The sequence below is a fragment of the Spea bombifrons genome, chromosome 10 (genome assembly GCF_027358695.1).
Source record: "Spea bombifrons isolate aSpeBom1 chromosome 10, aSpeBom1.2.pri, whole genome shotgun sequence".
In the NCBI taxonomy this organism is placed as follows: Eukaryota; Metazoa; Chordata; class Amphibia; order Anura; family Pelobatidae; genus Spea; species Spea bombifrons.
In genome coordinates this window covers 5224364-5245201 of record NC_071096.1, presented here as the reverse complement: position 1 = coordinate 5245201, position 20838 = coordinate 5224364, and the positions used below count along the sequence as shown (strand labels likewise).

Here is a 20838-nt window from a genome sequence, read left to right as displayed (position 1 = left end):
TGACGTACTGCAATCTAGGACTTAGATTCTAGCGCTGGGGCACCCTCTTTCGGAGGGTGCAACCCCGAGTCAAGATTATAGGCATTAGCGATAGAGTAAGAAGTGCACATCTAGTCCCTATGATCAGGGATATTTGTTTATTTCTAGTCAGGCAGTAGTGAGGCAGCCTCTCTGGGGACCTCGCAGACGGAAGGTCCTCAGGCCCGTGTGAGAGTAACCTCCTGCCGGAACTAATTGTCTATTTTATCACAGGAGTAAATTCGTGAATACCAGAGAGGCTGTGCAGGACAAGCTGTTACGGCTTTTTCCGGAAAACAGGGAAGAGTTGTGTTGTATTCTGGACAGGCACTGCGAGGGTGTTCCCAGTCGGGGTCCTGCGGGAAGATGGCTGCCTCCTTGAGACTGGGCTGTCAAGGGATCGTTAGGTCATTGGTGGCGGGTCTCCGGAGCCGGGGTTGTGAAGGTGGCTTGAGAGTTCTGCACACCACTGGAAGATGGAGGGGTGAGCGTGGGGCAAGTGGGGAGACTGGGTGTTTAGCCACTACGCCTGTCATTATACTCCATTCAGTGCATGCAAATCATGCAGACATTGTACATAGGTGCATGTAATGCCAAATATTCAGAGAGAAATGATTTTTAGCATATTTGGGCATGATATGTTTCTACTGCTTTACGTTAATAAAGTAGGATTGAGTGCCAAATGCTAAGTTTTTGTCAGTAACAACACAATTGGTGTCAATAGCGGTTTCTCCATATTACAGGCTTTGACTCATAATTGTAAATATGGCTGTTGTGTTTTAAAAGTAGGGATGGTACCCCATATCTGTCATGCGTATCTGAACACAGATTTCCTTCTCTTTCTTCCATACATCTTATGTGTCTGTGTTGTGTCCCCAAAGCCCCATGACGTCCCCCCCCTTTCTCATTTGCTTAACATATATATGCTATTTCTATAGTTAAATAATGCTTTGTTCTCTAGTGACTGTAAGCGCAGGTCATACCTGTCCGCGGTGCATAAACTGCGACCACCGCTAGAGCCAGCTGGCAAGTGGCCCTCTGACTTTTCATGCAAATAGATTACTGCATCCTCACCTTAGTCCCAGGCTGGTGGCTGTAGGCAGCTACCGTGGCCTCACATGAGAAATTATGATCTTAAGGGGTTGTGAGTAGATTGGGGAGGGATAAAGGGCCGTTGGAACACAGGAGTGATGGGAGTGATAAAGGGCCATTGGAACACAGGAGTGATGGGAGGAATAAAGGGCCGTTGGAACCCAGGAGTGATAAAGGGCCATTGGAACACAGGAGTGATGGGAGGGATAAAGGGCCATTGGAACACAGGAGTGATGGGAGGGATAAAGGGCCATTGGAACACAGGAGTGATGGGAGGGATAAAGGGCCATTGGAACACAGGAGTGATGGGAGGGATAAAGGGCCATTGGAACACAGGAGTGATGGGAGGGATAAAGGGCCATTGGAACACAGGAGTGATGGGAAGGATAAAGGGCCATTGGAACGCAGGAGTGATGGGAGTGATAAAGGGCCACTGGAACACAGGAGTGATGGGAGGGATAAAGGGCAATTGCAACGCAGGAGTGATGGGAGTGATAAAGGGCCATTGGAACACAGGAGTGATGGGAGGGATAAAGGGCAATTGCAACGCAGGAGTAATGGGAGTGATAAAGGGCCTCTGTACGCCTATGAAGATATTTTGTAAAAAAAACCAGCCGTCTCCAGCTACAATAGTCATTTACAATATTAACCCCGTCTGTGCTGGATTTATGATCTATTTCATGTTATTTACTGTACTCAGTAATTTGTTATATAGTTTGCCGTCATTCTTTATTGTTTTTTTTTATCTCTGGGCAGCCAGGGAAGCAGGTCACATAAGTCCTAATTCACATCTAGTGGAAAAATGTAGTTTTGCGATCATACTTGATCTGGTATACCCTTTATCCCACTTTACGTGGGGAGCCGGGGGTATCTTATGCACAGGTTTGGCCCCGGTGTTGTTGGAGCGTCCTGTTCCTGTTCCATTTACTGCTTACAGGTGATTGTAAAACACCAGACCAAGAGTTTGGTTGCCAACTGTAAATATTTGGATATTACTCTTGCTTGCGGTTTATTTATGCACTAAAGCAAACCCTTTTATAGTCATTTGTTATTACTGTCATTGTGATGTTATGTGCCTCTATGGAGCGCGGTATGCCAATCTCTAGAGAAGTAAGTGAGAATAGGAGGGGAAGAACAAACTTTTATTGATTATCGGGACAAAGTGATATTGAGACACAGGATTGGACATCTTCCAATGTGTCAGATACTTTATTGCTTCTAGAACTGCCCGACACATTTCTTTTCTTTAAATATAAATATAAATATAAATTATACTCCATATAAATGTATCCAGCTCTGGTGTTTAGCCCCTGTGTGATGATTTAGTCATCTGGGAAAGCTGCCGTACACGCTATTGTTTCATGTGTGATTTATACACGCGTGCGTTCACCTGTAATGTACTCCTATGGGTTTCATGATATGATCAAGGCAGGAGCCTAAGCTGGCACAGATCATGGGATCTTACAGGGGAAGGGGGCAAATCCTGACTGTGTGAATGATTCCTCCCAATGCCTCTCTGCCTTGTTTCTATTGGCTATTAGATCTCCCTGTGGCCCTTCATGCTCTCCCCTGTATAGTATGGCTTCTCATGTGAGTAGATGCAGTATTTGTGTTGCGTTGTCAGTACACCCCAGTGTCCAGCAGGTGGCGCACACAGACCAGCTTTTGAGTGATGCGTTCCTTCACCTTCTGCCTGCGGGAATTGTAATAAATGAGGTCATCACTCAGTAGGTTGCCAGAATAGGGTAGGGGTAGTGAGATAGAGCGACACCAGACTGTCCGCTGGCCCGAACCTTTTATCTGTGTACATCAAGCGTCCGGTCCCGGAGTGTTCTCACGCGCCTGACACTCAAGCAGACCCAGATCTGATGCTTCCAGACACAAAAATCCTCAAAGTTGATAGATTTCACTCTGTAAAGCGTGGCTTTACAGAGTGACTCAAACGGAGAAATATTTTTTTTTATTTTTATTTTCCATTCCATTTTCAAAATGTAGATTATTATTATTAATTTATTTTATTTATTTTTTTAAATTAAATAACTAGTCCTCCGAGAGAGAGGTTGTTGTTTGGATGCTTAGATAGATACGGCCTTCCTTAAAGTTAATGAGAATGTAATTTCATAATAATAGTATTTTAATGTTTTCGCAAACAGCATAAATATTGCGATGTCGTCGATACTGTTTATAATCTGAGAAGGATATATACGTAAGCGGAGAGTATATATTGTTGTTCAGGTCCGTGTCCGCTTTATTATACAGAAATTACGGAGCATTTATCTGCCTTCCAAGCATTTTCATTATCCTATTAAGTGATATTAAGCAAAGATTAGATTGTAAGCTCACAAGAGCAGGGTCCTCTCTTCCTTTTTGTACCGGTTTGTTATGGGAAGTGATTTTAAATGACTTCACGGACTCTGGTTCTAACAGCGCTACGGCATCTGATGGCGCTACGTAACCGAATGTAAAATATAATGCAAAGGTGTAGGGCAACTGGAACGATCCACAGCCCCAGCGCAGGTGTTTAAATGGTCCCGGTGTATCAACGCTGTCACTTATCCTGTGTTTTTTCTGGGACAGGTACTCTAACTACCAGCATATTGAGCTGTTTTTAATATGGCCCCTAATTGAAATACTTATTTCAAGACTTTTCTTAAAGGGCCAGGGTTATTTTTTTTGGCAGTTTACACGTAGCTGTATACAGCCTCCCAGCAGAAGTGGTAGAGGGTAATACAGTGAGGGTATTAAACATGCATGGGATAGACATACGGCTCCTGAATCTAAGACGAGACCAACGACTGATTAAGGTTTGAGTCTTTACAGCACGAGAAACGGGTGACTAGACAGGGGCCGAATGGGGGCCGATCTGCGGGTAAATTCTGTTTTTGTGTGGGATCTATACTAGTGCCTCTTTATATAGGAGGCTTTGTAATCCACATCCGCACGATTCCAAATATCTGATCCCCCTTTTCTGTAGATCGGGGTGTTTTGGTCTGGTCGCTGTCCCTCGGGGGGGCAGTTTGATGACAGTAAGGTTCGCGGTTATTGTGCAACACGTGGAGCATGTGTAATTCTTAAGAGATCTCGTGCTTCTGACCCGCTAAGACTGGTTACATGTAAATCCTGGTAATCCAATTACACAATGTCTCCTGAGCAGGTGTAACACTTGGCAGCTCCTCCAAGGTCCACTTGGCTTCAGTACAGCGTGGGGGGGGGGGGATGATGCCCAGGGACCGTCTGCAAACATACACTCTCTGTGTTAGGTGAATCAAATCACAGGTCTACAAATCCATGTGCAGAATAACCGAGGAGCTCTGCCACAGACTAGTATGTGATAATCATTATTAGCGACCACTTCCGTGTGATTTACATCTGTCTGTCTACATATACTTATATACCGTTCAAACGTTTGGAGTCACTTAGAACATTCCATGTTTTTGAAAGAAAAGCTATTTCTATCCATTAAAATCACATGAAATGGATCAGAAATCCAGCACATACAGAGTTAATGTTGTAAATGACTATTGTAGCTGGAAACCGTTGATTTTTTTTGTTTTTGTTTTAATGGAATCTCTTCATAGGCGTACAGAGGCCCTTTATCACTCCTGGGTTCCATTGGCCCTTTATCACTCCCATCACTCCTGGGTTCCAATGGCCCTTTATCACTCCCATCACTCCTGTGTTCCAATGGCACGTTGTTTGTTGATTTAAGTTTAAAAACGAATTCATGGTTAGGAAACCTTTTTTCCAATTACCGTATGTTACAATCAACAGAAATTGGGGCGCATGTACATATGGGAAAAAATAAACAATAGTTTTAAAATTGTAAATATATATATATTGTGTATATGTAACTTAGACAGATTTCTAGATTTATTTATCTGTTTATAGTGACTTCTAAATGTAGCTTGTACCGTTACTGATTGCACCTTTCGTCTTGCAGGGGTTCCGTCCGTTCAGGTTTTCATGCCAGCTTTGTCTCCCACTATGGAAGAAGGAAACATTGTAAAGTGGCTGAAGAAAGAAGGTGAGTTAGTGGTCTCTGCGTGGACCTGCTGGGGGGTTTCTATCAACTAGCCCAAGGCTTTCTAACCCCCTCCATGTTAGTTGGAGGGATATATGACTTCTAGAATTGAAATGTTGCCAACCACATCTAACAGTCTTTGATGTAATTTCCTGCTTTTTATTGGGTTTTTCGTCTAAGGTAATATCTTTTATTGGGTCAGCAAATAAGAAGAGTTTGTGTTGCATACGTTTCAATACCTCAGAGGTCTCCTCTTTAAATGGATACCTTAAGCCGCTTTACTATCACGGAGTCTCAAAACTCGGCAGCCAACTGCTTCCGCCAGCAGAGGGCGCTGCAATCTAATTTATACATTCTGTTCTGTAACAAATAACTCGTATTATTTACCTAAGAGTCTCGTTTTACATCATATGACCCTGTCCTGTCCCCCTTTTTTTAATAGGTCGCCATGATATGCTCCCGTGACATTTAGGTAGCGGTATATCGAGCACGAGTTCATATATCTTCTCGCTCAAAACAAACATTCATCTGCAGGGTTCTTTGGAACACCGTTTAGGAAGCGTAGTTCCATCTGATTAATGTTATTCTTATTAATAATCATGGTTTCCGTAAAAGTAGGGAGAACGTTAAGTTTTGTCTAGAAGAGCTCTGTTTGATGCTATCCCATGATTATTTAGAGATTAGTGTTGCCAATGACCACTGGAATTCTGATCCGCCTACAGCCTGTCTCAGTATTGTCCCGTTTTGTCTCAACGTGTACGTCCCGATCTGCAAACCGGTGTCTTCTCGCTGCCGTTCTGTCTTTTTAGAGGAGGTGGGGGGATAGTAGAGGTTAATGGGTTTATAGCCCCGTGCTTCAGCTATATCAATGAGGTTCGACTTAGAATCGCACAGAAAGCTAGGAGCCAGAAGTAACAATTAGGAATCCAAGGATTCCGGCTTTTACTCGCCCCTCTGGCAATTAGGGGGACTACTCCGTGCTTTTACATCCATTGCGCTCCGTGTTACACGGCGATCACGGCTGCACAAAGTAACCCGATCATCGCCCTCTTTGTTTCTGGATGCAGTTGTTGTTGTGCTAATCTTATCATTATTTTATTTGTGAAATGCGTGCGTTTGCTGCTGCGCTGGGCAAACCTTGGTTAGATTTTCTCAAATCCAATCTCTTCTACACATTAAATCCGTATATTATCGGAAACCTTTATTCCCGTAGTTCTACGGCGCGCGCCTTCCATTTTTTGTTTTGTTTAATTGTACCTGAGCTGTTTGGTGCTATTTTGATTTGATCTCCGTTTTTCCAGGTGAAATAGTGAATGCCGGCGATGCCTTGTGCGAGATCGAAACCGACAAAGCGGTGGTTACCATGGAGTCCAGCGACGACGGCGTGTTGGCAAAAATAATGGTAAACTGGGTGGGGGAAACCTGTTTTTTTCCCCCGAGACCCTTGATACATTCTCTGCCATATCAAAGGTCCATCGTTCCTGTGCTGATCCCGCGACCCGTCGCCGCTCCCCGCAGCTCTTCACAGGGGCCGTCTCATTAGACGTGCCTCTTCCAGTTACGCTTTAGTTTTTTTTAAACACAGACCAGTGAATCTGACACGGCTTGGGGCAATTTTTTTTATAAATAGGTCACTACTGGCTGATCATTCTTAAAAAAGAAAGAGCAAAGCGTGTGTCACGGTCCCGGGTTTGCGTACAAAGGCACCTCTTTGATTTACGCGACGCCGTGTGACTCTTATCCAAAAGAACGAGCATGATAGGGGATCGGGATTATGTAGCCGGTAATAACCACTGGGGATGTCTAAGACCGATTTAAGGTTTGAGTCTTTGCTGCAGGAGACTGGACGGGCCGAATGGGGCCGACCTGCTGACAAAATATCTGTTTCTATTCTGCTTTCTTTTGGAGCTCAGTGTGATTCTTAAATGCTCCGTATTCCATATGGCATCGCACGCCCGATTATTGGGGTTTAATTATTGGGAGCCTACAATGTGCACAGATCAACGTTCCTGGATCTGTCTGATAACAGAAAAGAATAGAGGTTAGCGAGACAGAATGAACGTGACACGTGTACCTATAACACATGGAAAAAATACTATATTGAATGCTACACTAATATTCAAAGGTTTGGGGTCACTTTGAAATTTCATTGTTTTGGTAGAAAAGCAACAAAATAAAATGAAATGGATCAGAAATCCAGCGCAGACGGGGTTAATGTTGTAAATGACTATTGTAGCTGGAAATGGCTGATTTTTTAAATGGAATCTCTTCATAGGCGTACAGAGGCCCTTTATCACTCCCATCACTCCTGGGTTCCAATGGCCCTTTATCACTCTCATCACTCCTGTGTTCCAATGGCACGCTGTGTTCGCTGACCCAGGTTTAAGTTTAAAAGACTGATTTATGGTTAGAAAACCCTTTTGCAATTATGTTACAGCCAGAAATGTCCCTGTTTTCCATAAAAACAGCTAAATCCCCCCCAAACTATTGAACGGCAATGTATATGTTTGTGTTGCTCCCTGAGGCTTAGCTGGCTTGACTTTTCTACCGAAGCCACATCCATTCTTGTCACAATACACACGGATTTAACGGACGAGCCCGCTGTATGGGTAGTCTTTAATTGATTAACCCTTTTGTCCCCAGCCAGGTTTGTTGTTACTTGACCCTGAAAGCTCTATGTCGGCATGTATTCTGGGTAGCATAGAACTCTTTCCAAAACCATCATTATTTTTCTGTTTTTGCCATGACTTCCCTTAGAAAGAAATGTTAATAATGATTTTGGCACCCGAACGTCTTCCCTCGTTTCCAGCCTCTTACATCATAATCGAGCAGTTGTTGTAAGTGGTATTTCTGGCATCGGTTTACATGGGAATCCGATCTCGTACTGTACATTGTATAGCGTCTTTATTTAGGACACCGTGACCTTCTGTGTCCTTGCCGGAGAATTTCGTAGGGATTTTCTTGACGTTCCAGGGTTCCCTGGGGATGGAAAATACTCTTCTGGATTCCTCTTAGGCGCGTGATAAAATATTTAGTACGCTAGCTACCCCTATGGAGATCTATGCTATTATCACATTTGTGTATCTGATGAATATTGTATTACGCCCATAAAGCAAAAATTGTGGGGTGGCAAGTGCTACATTACTGGTTCCGTCCCCTGATGTAGGACAACTGGCGTTGGGACAAACGTTACAATAATAAATGCAAATTTTCATTTTATCTTCCCTTCACACTATACTAAAATAATTGGGCAATTCATTGCTGGTTCATCTTTTCCATTGTTCTTCATCCCCCCCCCCCCCGAGGCTCTGGTTGTTGATGCTTCCTTGTTTTGTGTTTTAAGTGGCTGTTAAACAGGAGCTTCCGCCATATTTAATATATATTTTTCTAATGAAACATTACATATTTATTTATTTTTGCAAACTCCCAGAAATAGTAACTTTATCACATGCTTTATATTTTGCACGAGTACTCGCCTACCCACGGTGTGATGCCGGTGCTCGCGACCTGCAAGCCTTGGAGATCACAAATATTGATGCCGGTGTCCCTACGCAAGCCGTGTATCGTCTAAAACATGCAAAATGCGCTTTATTTTTTTGATGGTACGCGGCTTCGCTTACGGGATGCCTGACGACTCTTTGTAGTACTGGATCGGAGGAGGATCCCCCAACGGTAGCCAACGCTGGATATAGTACAAGTCATTTAAGGCTTCGTGTGTTATCTTTAAACTCTACCTAAGTAGATCCCCCTGCTAGGATTCCTGCAAACACGCTAAATATCCCGCAAATGGTAAAAAAAACAAAAAAAAACCTGTTTCCTTAAAGGATCGCATTCTGCCATTTAGGTTGGGGCTTATTAATAATCCTGTAAGCAGGGTCAAGGGTTGCCATTTGTATCAATTTAAAAATCTGAATTCCGGGCTAAGGAGATCTGGCAAATGCTTGCTTTTATTGACTTGATTCCAAAATAGTAACTCTTCTAATCAGGATTATATGAATACAATCTCCTTGGCACGCGTCTTAAGGGTTTGAAGCTGAATATTGTGTTTAAGATATTTTAAATAGGACTCCAATAGAATATTTTAATAAACAAAAGTAGCCGGACGTTATGACGTCATCGCCGTAGCTGCGCATGTAGTGATGCACCTTTTGATCTGCCCCATAAAGGGGCAGCGACATGCTTAAAAAAAACAGATCCAGGAACTTTGGTCATTTTGTGGTTTTGTGCCCCGGCGTTTAATTCCGTACTCTGCGAATCCCAGGCTGATCTCCTCAATAAATGCAGAACATTTCATGTCCTTTTAATTGTATGATAAAGATAGTATCGATCCCTATACATAACACGGGGCCCTCTAGGCGCGCTTACAGATTTTTACTCCGGGGCCATGGGCTCTCGGAGGACTCATCTCAGGGGCGTCCAGCCTGCGGCCCTCCAGCTGCTGCAGGACTACATCTCCCACAATGCTCTTTCAGCTAAGGGGCTGGCTGAGGAGGATGGGAGATGTAGTCCTGCAACAGCTGGAGGGCCGCAGGTTGGACGCCCCTGACTTAGCTGGCAATGCTGGCTAATGTATCCCGAGTCTCCCGATGGGTCAGTAAACAATACATTCAGTTTAAAGTCCGAGACGACAATCGCTGATTAAATAGCAGCTCTTCAACATTACAACGTTTAGAACATTAACCCCGTCTGCGCTGTATTTCTGACCCATTTCATGTTAGTTTCATGGACAAAAACAAGGACGTTTCTAAGTGACCCCAAACCTTTGCACACACATTCTGATGCGTATCGCGCACATTCGTTACGCACCTGATCTATTCATGTTTATTTAGTTTATTTACTTGACGTTCAGGGATTTACCTTTCGTCATTTCTCAGAAACTCGCCCATAAAACATGAGAATGTATTCCCAATGAACTATTTTTTACTGCCGTCTTTTGTAATCTGAAATGTACGAAGAGACAAACCCCCCCCCATTATTATAAATATAAAACAAATGTAGATGTTTAATATTTTAGATTCATGATCCAATCTGATTTCCTTTTGGAGCTGAGAAGGAATTGTAGCTTAATTGTTTTTTTTTTTTATTATTATTACAATTTTTTTTTTTTTTTTTTTTTGCCCTCTTTTGGATCGAAAACACGAAGGATAGGTAGAAGGGTTGAACTTGATGGACTTTTTTCAACCTAAATTATGTCACTATTGGTTTAAATGGTGTAGAAATATATAAAAAATAAAATAAAATGCTTTGAAAAAATGAGATAAGGAATCTTATTGTTTGATGACAAGCCAGTTGTGTGATCGTTAACCCCTTCATGACAAAGCCCATACACAATGCATTGTTTTTAATGGGTTTAAGGACCCAAGGGGTTAACGTGTTGAAATGGCTACTGCTTTGCCATGTGAAATTGGCAATTAAACAGTAAATCCGTAGAAGTGTGACTACCCATTTTTTGTCAAATGAAACATTCTTCAAAAACATATAATTTTGTGTGGACGTTTTTTGCATTTAAAGCTTTTAGGGACAAAAATAGCAAATTTTACTTAGAATTTCTGGCATATCCTTTTTTTTTTTTTTTTTTTTTCTTCATTCTCCTTTTGTTTTGTTCTGATAAAATGTTTTGGATGATTTATTTTGTTCATATTCTAATCCACAGAGGAATTTATTTCGGTATCTCCATTTGGATAATTACTTTTTTATTTTTTTTTTATTTTATTTTCTAAAGAATTTAATTATAGGTTGTTGATTGCGTATGCAAAATTCCTGGGTATATCTTTGAAATAATTTGAAGAAAATCTTCAAAGTGTGTCAATAGCAAATGTCTTCCCAAAAATTGTGTTTGAATATACAAATAAATGTTAAAAAATAAATAAAAAAAATACATAAAATGGGATGTGTAAACTGGTAGAGTGGATATTCTTAAAAAGACCCAGAAAATATCAGTATATATTTTTTTGCTGATATTTAGGACGCATTGAGGAAATTAATTTTTTGTAAATAATTTTTTTTATCTCATTTTGCTCCAATAAACTCCGTTTTATCTGGAGGCCGCCATTGTTATTGGTCATGTGAAATTTTGGGTGACTTTCCCGGCCCAAACACCACACTGAGCTGATCCTTTATGGCAATGCTAATGAAGTCCGTTCCTCCATAGACTTTCATTAGTCAGAGAGTCCGAGGTCACCCTTCAGTGACAAGTACTTATTAATGTCACTTCCACCGAGATCGCTGGTATAAATCAGCAGTTTGTTTAAACCTAGACTCTTTTTATTAACATTTTTGGGAATGCTAGCTGCTTGTCCTCCATGTATGGCTGAGTAATATCTTCTGTCCTGCAGGTAGAGGAAGGAAGCAAGAACATACGACTCGGGTCACTGATTGCACTTTTGGTTGAAGAAGGTCAAGACTGGAAGCAGGCTGAGGTTCCCAAAGTTACAACCCCTCCACCCCCAAGCCCTGCACCTGCCACCACCCCTGTTCAGGTGTCCGAGCAGAAGGCTCACCCGGTGCCATCAAAACTTGGGTATGTCTGGTCATAGAGCAACACCGAGAGCCACCAGTTGTGTTTGTAAGGTTAATGAAGATGGGGGAATGTGTTGTACTCATTGAACATTTCGAATCAGTCATGCTGGCTTCCTTGTTTCAGTAAACAAGGTTTATAGATTAATGTCTCCTGTTTGATCCATACACTGTATAGGACACACAGTTCTAAATAGACACAAAGATTTCCTGCCTCGTGACAAAGTAACGCTCTCCCTCCTCTTTAACAGACAGCAATGCCCTCAATGCGCGTATTGTCATATACCAGTTCGTGATGGCAGTTAATTACTAGAGGCAGGAAAGCGTAAACTTGTGGCTAATTAACTACTTCGGTCATTTTTAAGCTTGTTTGAAAGCCTGCGGCATTTCAAAGTTTCAAACAGATCTTAGCCTACAGAGGTAATTGTAGAAAATATTATGTCAGCTGTTCTAGTTTATTAGATGAATAACAAAGTTCGGGCCAGGCACATCACTTACAATAAGGGAGTCTAAAACCCGACTTATAGGATACCGTTATCTAACAATGATCCTTATAAGTAGCAGAGGCCGTGGGTTCCAGCAGATGTTGTACCATAATCCTGGGTGAGGGAATGAGAACACAGTTTATTTTAATTAGGACCTTGAGCCAAATGCATCAAATCGAGTCTCTAACGACGTACGCAGAGCTGTCTGGTAGTTTGTAGAGAGGGAGAGAGAGATTCATTAATGGTGGCAGGCTAATATAAATAAATACAAAAAAGCTGTAAAACATTTTTAACGTTTTTATTTTGATATTTTTCCCAAGAAAGGATTCAGAGAGCATCATCAACTTTACACATTTTACACATGTTGACCCAGTAGAAAGTATCGGCTTCCGCCGAAGACGTTTACCGTATCGTCCTGATTATAGGCAGCGTCCTTATAGTTTGGTGCCATTATAAAGAAAATGTACACAGTAGAAGGATAAGACCGGAATTTTCTTACTCGCACTCACTCTTGCTCTCACCCTCAGTCGCTAACTCTCTCACAATGTCTCCCTATCCTTATCCACCACCCGCTTCCGTGTCCATGTCTTTTCTACAGCTCCGCTTCTTCTCTCGCCTCTCCTTGTTCTTCTATCTTCTTTTTTCATCTCCTTCTCCGTTGACCAGGCCTCCCGGAGCGCTTCCTCAAAAGGGGTGGAGCCTCCCCGCACGCCCTCTTTCCGATTGGAGGAGCATAGGAGAGACTGTCCCTGCGGTGCGCCGTGGCTCCGCCCTTTTGCTGAAGTTCTCCAAGAGGCCAGAATATTGCAGATAGATTTAGGGAGAAAGATGCAGAAATCCTAGGGTTTTTGTGAATGATGAATATCTATTTTCTAGGCAGAGCCGGCCCTCTTCTCCATGACACATTCGAGAGATCTATTGACCGGCCGCTATTGTCTTTGCGTAATAATTTGTGTAAAAACATGGCTGTATTTAATGTGATCTTGGAAGAACTGCCATGGTTGTCAGTTGTTATGCTTCCACATTTTTGGGCCCACAAGGACCTTCTCTGAATTCCCATTAATCATGAATTCCGTCTTAAATGGTAACTGGGTTGGGGGGTCTGACTTCGTTCTGTTGGTCTCTCCCCAGTCTCCGCGTGAGTCCAGCCGCCAGACACATCCTGGACACTCACGGGCTGGATCCCAAAACTATCGTGCCTTCAGGACCTCGAGGGATCATCACCAAAGAGTAGGTGGCAGCTCTCTCTTTTGGGAGTGTTTTTTAAATATTTAAAACTGCTGATGTCCCTCAATAAAAGTAGACCCGATACTGGCTTCAGGAAACCTCATGAGCAAGTTTGCTACTTTAGTCTCTTTTCTTTTTTTTTTCTTAGGAGGTTTAATTTTAGACTCCTTATTTCAGTGTCTAGTTATCGTGGTGTTAATGAAGTGTCCCCGGGAAGGTAATGAGAGAAGTGATAGATTACAAACCACGACTTGAAATATCTTGCAATTATGCCATTTTTGGATCCGCATTACACTTTTTCTTCCATGCATGTATTAAATTGAAAAAGTAGCACTTCAGACAGCTGGTCTTCCAGGGTGATAGATCTGCACTGAGCTCGCTCGGTGGATATTCTGAGCCTGGCCTCTTGGGATAACACCGCACAGCACAACGTCCGCACTCATGGAGAGGACTTTGTTTCTAGTCGAGGGAGAGTTCTTTATTAGGTCACCGGGATTGAGTGTAACGAAGAGCGATGGTGCGACGCGGGCCATCTGGTGTAAAGCGTTCTTTGAGAAGCCCAGGTGTTTCTTGTTATGTCACAGCGTAATCTGGTAGGTATGAACCCAAGGGAGCGTAGAATGTCTTGATATTCATGTTCTGCTCCCTTATGGCGCTCTACCTCCATGCGGTAAAGATGGAGTTGGCGGCCAAGTTGAGCTGCCGAGGCCGGTCTCAATGGAGTTGGTTAAACGTCCGGATTTCAATTAGAATTCAACTTCAGAAGAAGGTGGGTGAAAGTCTGAAACGGTCGATTTGGCTTTGAAATGTGTTGAGAATCTGTCGGAGCAGGACGCTCTAAAGCAGTCGAGTTCACTTAACAGCGACTGAGTGCAACTCAACTCAACACGACAAGGAACTCAAAGTTTCAAACTCAACTGCTTGTCGACATGAAAAGAATGAAGGACTTCAGATATGTTTTTGCGCGATAATCGACTCGATCCGACCATAAACAACACGTGGCTGTTAGTAGACCTCCTATGTGTAAAAGCAAACAGCCTCGAACAAGTTGACTTATTGTGTCCTGCGATTGCCCGGGGCTGTCATCCAGACCATCGGATCGCGTGTCAGCGGCATTAAAAGCCATCATTGTTACAGATCACGAAGAACTCTTACTGCTTCCAACTGCGGATTTCACAAGCGGAAGCCCTTTACCCTTCAGTGTTCCTTCCGTGTTCCTTCCGTGTTATACCTGTCAGGGGCTTGGCGGCTTCATGCTGCCCTAGTATGGCTGCCGAGCTGGAGATGAACGGCCCGTTAACCCTTTCAGATGTAATGAATCAATGCGCGGTTATTGGTATAAAGAGAAGAGGCTGCTGCCTTATCATCGGACCTGGGAACTCTCTAAGTGAGCTGACCCTGAGCATTAACCCTTTAATAGCCCATCATAATGATTCTATGAAACGACTCGCTAAATGGCTCTAATGCTGACGTGGAAACACTGACTGAAGAAATGCTTTGTAACCCTCGCAGAAGTCCTTTCCAAAAATGTGGGTGCCATTGTCCGAGCCGGGGCTTATTGTACCCCTATACTTTAATTGTTATGAAGCTGCGACCCCCAGTAAATAAATAACAGATTACGTGTGTGTAGAAGCTCTTATCACCGTCTACAGTATCGTGTTTCAGGCTCCCTTAGGGTCCACCACCCTTCCACCTCAACCGCGAGCCGTTAATATGGCGTGACCGACCCGGACGCATCGAATTCACGTCACACTTACAAATCTTTTTGCCTCTCCGGTTTGGCAATTACCCCTAATTCTCTTGTCTCCATACCTTGGAGGTTGTCAGCGCCCTCTGCCTCCCCGTGGAACTTAACGCAAAGTAATTGATGTTTTTTGTTGCCACGGAAACGCGCTAACAATTTAATTGGAAATCAGTCTTGTGACAAGAGCGAGCCTTTTACATATTTAACGTTAACGCTCGCTTCCTCCGTCGAAAATTGGCTTCTTCGATCCTCCTTTTCATTTGAAGCGGGGGGTGGGGGGGGATAAATCACTCTATTGAGTTTTATTCATGGCTTATATATAGTAGCTGTCACTTTGTATGTCTCTTTAACCTCTTCTCTTCCAGCTGCTTACTGCAAAAGCCGTAGACTGCGCTGCCTTCCAGCATCCAAATGGTTAATTAGGAGAAAAAAAATAAACGGGGCCCTGGAATTTTACGACCCCCAGCAGATTCGCTCGCGTTCCTCGGATGGGTGACGGCTTCTGCCGGTGCAAAAAGCTTTCTAATTTGAGAGTCTCGGGGGAGGCCGGCGTTACTTCCGGGCGAATTGCTAACGAGCAAGAAAATGTATTTTTAGAGCCCATTGAATGCCGATTTTTCCCGTCTTGTTTATTCTGTTGTTCTTTCAGCCAGAAAAGATACAGACGCCGCGCATACAAAGCGCGCCCAGCGCCGTCACGCTCGGGGGTTTTATTTAAATGTTCAATCGGAATCCGTCAGAATGGGAACATCTGCTAGTGTATATAATAGTTAACAGAGCGTATCAGATTACAGGGGAGGAATATATATATATATATAAACCCTATAGATTCTATTCAGGAAGGATTTTCTTCCTTTTAACACCATAAAGCATCTAGTCTTCCCGTTTGTTCCTGCTGTAAAGACTCAAACCTTCAGTCGTTGGTCTTGTCTTAGATTCAGGAGCCCTATGCGGATCTGCCCCTACTATTTCTGCTGGGAGGCTGTTCCACTTATCTACCTACCCTCTCAGTAAAGCCAAGCTTCTTTACATCACATCTAAGCCTCTGTTCGTTTACGAGCTTTTAATAGACTGTAATAATAATGAGATTTATGTGATCCTCGCTGCGCAGAAGCTTGCTCCTCTGTACTACGCGCCGCACTTCCATCGTAAAGCTGCAGGGGGCAGTCTGAGCGTGTTACTGAATCAGCCGTCATTGACAAATTGTCGTTCTTCCGCTCCGAGGGCTGGAGTAAGACAATTCTTTATGAATATCCGCATCAATCGACCGCCTGGGGAGTGCGGGCTGAGCTTGGATAGGCAGACTGATCTTTCAAAGAAAGAATCCTTTAAATACAGAAATTCGGTGTTTCCACCTCTGAACCAAACACGGCTAATGCTGGGGGCCTGTTGGCCTTAAAGCGATGGTTTAATTTGTCCCAGGCATCAAAAAAAAAGAATTTATTTCAAAATAATGTAATTACCTTGGGGAGAAGTTGCAGCTCCGCATCTCATCCTTGGTCCAGTGATTCTTGATACTGATGGGCTGTAAGCAGCCAATCAATGGCGTGAAATGTCAAAATATAGAGGAGACATTGGTCTGCAGCTTCCCTTAATTTAAATTAGATTCTGGGTTGACCCGGTATTGGATTTGACCCAGTTACGTTTTCTGCTCTCTTTTTGTTTTGTCCTAAGCACCCAGTAGCTTTTGTTTGTTTCTCTAGGGATGCCCTGCGAGTCCTGGCCAACAAGAAGGAGCCCGTCGGCGCCCCGGCGCAAACGGTTCCACGTTCCCAGCCGGAGAAGACGCCAGAGCCACAAGTGGCGCCAACACCATCTGCATTTCAACGTCCAGCCATCCCTCCCATGTCTATCCCTGGGAAGCCCCCTGTCGCGGTAAGGACTTTGGCTAATGAGGTGGGCTTCTTAGTATTGTCTCCTTCTCTAGGAAGCCGCATTGATACATTCTGGCCTGGATATTACCCAGATGTGTGAAATCTCTGAAACTTCATCCATTTAGACGTATAATTCACCCCCCCATAGCGAGCCGTTAACATGTTGTGGATAAACTTGACACATTTTCCAAGCGGTTGCCGTTGTGTTGCCATCCGGCTCAGATCTTTAACTTTGCAAGAATCAGAACTGTTACCCTCGGGTGAAAATATGCCCGTTTCGGGCCGAGACGTGTCAAGAATAAAAACCTTTTGGCGTCTTGTCCGGGTTTTAATATTCATCTGTCGCCTGCGGCGCGTTGTCTTTCCAGGGAACCTTTTCCGAAATACCAACCAGCAACATTCGAAAGGTCATCGCCAAGAGGTTAACGGAATCGAAGTCCACCATCCCTCACGCCTACGCCAGCGCGGACTGTGACCTTAGGGCAGTTCTCAAGCTGAGGAAGGAGCTGGCCAAAGGTGGGTGAGCAGATTCTGGATGGGGGTGACCCAGAGGGTTAAAAATCTGGGCAAGGAACACTAGTGTGATGTGACTCTTCCTAAATCCCACCGCCCTGCCTGGAGACCACGGGCTCTTTCATTTTCACATTTTTTAATCATAATTACTCTGAAATTGGTTAAGTCCCATCATGCCCTGGGAGAACATCACAGAAACATTCATCTGATGGCAGAGAGAACCCAATTAGCACATATCCCAATCCACGGCTTTGAATCCCTTCCGTGCGACTACCCCAGGCTTTCTTAAACCAGCCGTTCCACTTACTCTGCTGAATTTTACAACCACCCCGTCACCGTTCCGATTACTGCTGAACGCCCCGACCCTTCTGAGAAATAATCGTTTAATATTATACGTTTTTGCCTCATTAATATTTTTTTCTAAGCGGTGAACCGGATAGGTGGTCGCCGTGGAAACGATGAAAGCTTCTAAAAACGTTTCCGTGTTCTTTTTGTGTAATTAAGCCTTCGGTGGGGGAAATAAAATGACAGATCTGCTAAGGTTCATTTGCTTAACATTGTGCTCGTTCAAGCAGCAGAACATCAGTAGGACGGCTGTTTCAAGCATCTATTGATGTATATAGCGGCATCTTATTCTGTAGCGCTGTACAATATATCGCCACGTATTCTAATGTCTTGGCTTCTCAAGTCTTTTAGTCTGATTTGGGTTTTTTCCCCCTATTTTTGTAATTTCCCAACATCACCGAGTCGCATTATACTACGAAGGTTCTATAGAACCCTTTTAATGTAAAGCAGCATATTTATCACCATTCTCAGATTATTCAGTGGAAAAAAACACCAGATTAAGGAAAATAGGTTAGGTTTATTTGTGTTTTTGTGTAATCCTGCCTGCCCCGGTCTGTCTGCTAATGGAGGGTTTATCTGCTGATGCGCGGTCCATTTGTCCGTCTTCTTGCCTTCGGAGGATACTTGGCCGCAGCGTATGCTTTTAAAGACGGCTTATTGGTTAAAAAGGGCCGAGCCGCCTGCCATGTGGGATACTTTGAGTGGCGGTTGATCCTTAAATAAGTAGCTAGGCTGTGAAAAGTGATATTTTTATGGTATTTTTATGATCGTGAGGGAACCTCTATTACATGGCTCTGACGCCCGGAGATGTACGAGACCCTGCTACCCGTGTCTGGTCACAGATATACTCCCCAAATCCCGAATAATAATAATGGCACCGACAGCATCACAATCTAAAAAGCATGCTGTCTTTGCTAGTTTTGTTCGTTTCTTTTTTTTTTTCTTTTTTTTTAAAATATCAGACATAAAATTGCGTAAAGCGTCCTTATTCATTAATTCTTCATGTAGATCTGGGCATAGAAACCCTTCGCCTCCAAGAACCGGGCATCTGGAGGCATTTTGAAAACCATTAGCGGCAATTGCCCCCCCCCCTTTTATCGTGATAAGGGAGCAGAGGTTAAACAATCGGAGAATTTCAGAGAAAAAAAAAAAGTAACATTCTACAGTACAAAGTGTCTGTCTGTCTGTCTGTTCCTTTCTCACGAGGAGATAGAGAGGAGGTAAAATCAGTGGAAATGGGTTTACGGAATTCACCAAAAGGAAACTTCAGACAATGTGAAGGCTCCACCCCCCCCCCCAATAATCCAAAGGAGTCCCGCCGCCCCCCGAGCAGTGGGTTTTAACTTGCTAGATTTTAGAGCTGAAACAACGAATCGATAAAATCGATAATAATCGATAACGGAAATCATCGATAACGATTTCCGTTATCGATTAATCGAGTGATCAATTCGTTGTTGGAGCACTCGGCTCCTTTTACTTACCTCCGCGAGCGTTCCCCGCTTCTGCTACACGCTCTGCAGTCTCCGCCTTCTTTTAGCTACGTGACGGATGTGACGCGTTCCGGAGGTAAGTATTCTTCATGTCTATGTGCACGGATCGCACAGAGCCACTCGCACAGAGCGAATCGCTCTGTGCGAATGGAGCCACTCGCACAGAGCGGTTCGCTCTGTGCGAGTGGCTCCACTCGCACAGAGCGGTTCGCTCTGTGCGAGTGGCTCCATTCGCACAGAGCGGTTCGCTCTGTGCGAGTGGCTCCATTCGCACAGAGCGGTTCGCTCTGTGCGAGTGGCTCCATTCGCACAGAGCGGTTCGCTCTGTGCGAGTGGCTCCATTCGCACAGAGCGGTTCGCTCTGTGCGAGTGGCTCCATTCGCACAGAGCGGTTCGCTCTGTGCGAGTGGCTCCATTCGCACAGAGCGGTTCGCTCTGTGCGAGTGGCTCCATTCGCACAGAGCGGTTCGTGAGTGTGGGTGCAGGGCAGAGTGGGGGTGGGGGTGCAGGGCAGGAGACTGGGTGCAGGGCAGAGTGGGGGTGGGGATGCAGGGTGTGAGTGTGGGTGCAGAGCAGAGTGGGAGACTGGGTGCAGGGCAGAGTGGGGGTGGGGATGCAGGGCAGGGTGTGAGTGTGGGTGCAGGGCAGAGTGGGTGCAGGGCAGAGTGTGAGTGTGGGGGCAGGGCAGAATGTGGGGGCAGGGCTGGGTGCAGGGCAGAGTTAGAGACTGGGTGCAGGGGCACAGTGCAAAGTGCTGGGTGCAAAGTGCCAGTGCTGGGTGCAAAGTGCCAGGGCTGGGTGCAAAGTGCTGGGTGCAAAGTGCCAGGGCTGGGTGCAAAGTGCAAAGTGCTGGTGCAAAGTGCTGAATGCTGGGTGCAAAGTGCTGGATGCAAAGTGCCAGGGCTGGGGCAAAGTGCTGGGTGCAAAGTGCTGGGTGCAAAGTGCCAGGGCTGGGTGCAAAGTGCTGGGTGCAAAGTGCTGGGTGCAAAGTGCTGGGTGCAAAGTGCAAAGTGCTGGGGCAAAGTTTCTTGAACAGTAATAGTCCACCTCTTTTCAGAATGTTTGGGGTTATTTTGTTTCATAAATATTGTGTTTGGGTTCTTGTACTTTGAAAATATTGTTTTTTATTACATCATAACAAAATAAGAATGTTAATGTAAATTTTAAGTTGTTTTTTAACATCCAGTTCATTAAATTCTTTTAAATAAACGAAAAATTTGCATATTGTTTTTTTTTATCCGATTAATCGAAAAAATAATCGGCCAACTAATCGATTATTAAAATAATCGTTAGTTGCAGCCCTACTAGATTTACTATGTGCTTTGTGTGCCTTTGCCTAGAATTTAATGAATGTTGTGCTTCTAAAAAAAAAAATCTACCTTATCCACATCCAACGGAACCGTCAACGGGCCGACACTTAAAACGCTCGTCTGCCACGCGTGCAACTGACCTCAGAAATGCTTCAACGGGGCAGCCCCAAGTTTATCACTCCCATCACTCCTGTGTTCCAACG

At 44.1% G+C, this 20838-nt stretch overlaps 1 protein-coding gene across 1 annotated transcript in view; it reads left to right on the top strand.

The window, feature by feature from the left end:
- Positions 1-346: 346 nt before the first annotated feature.
- The window catches only part of PDHX (pyruvate dehydrogenase complex component X), a 30413-nt gene continuing 9921 nt past the window's right edge, over positions 347-20838 (top strand). The window contains exons 1-7 of the mRNA XM_053448598.1: positions 347-502; positions 5051-5134; positions 6433-6533; positions 11467-11651; positions 13264-13362; positions 16807-16978; positions 17346-17493. Of these exons, the coding sequence (XP_053304573.1) occupies positions 385-502; positions 5051-5134; positions 6433-6533; positions 11467-11651; positions 13264-13362; positions 16807-16978; positions 17346-17493 (907 nt within the window). The 5' untranslated portion in view covers positions 347-384. The remainder of the gene's footprint in view (positions 503-5050; positions 5135-6432; positions 6534-11466; positions 11652-13263; positions 13363-16806; positions 16979-17345; positions 17494-20838) is intronic.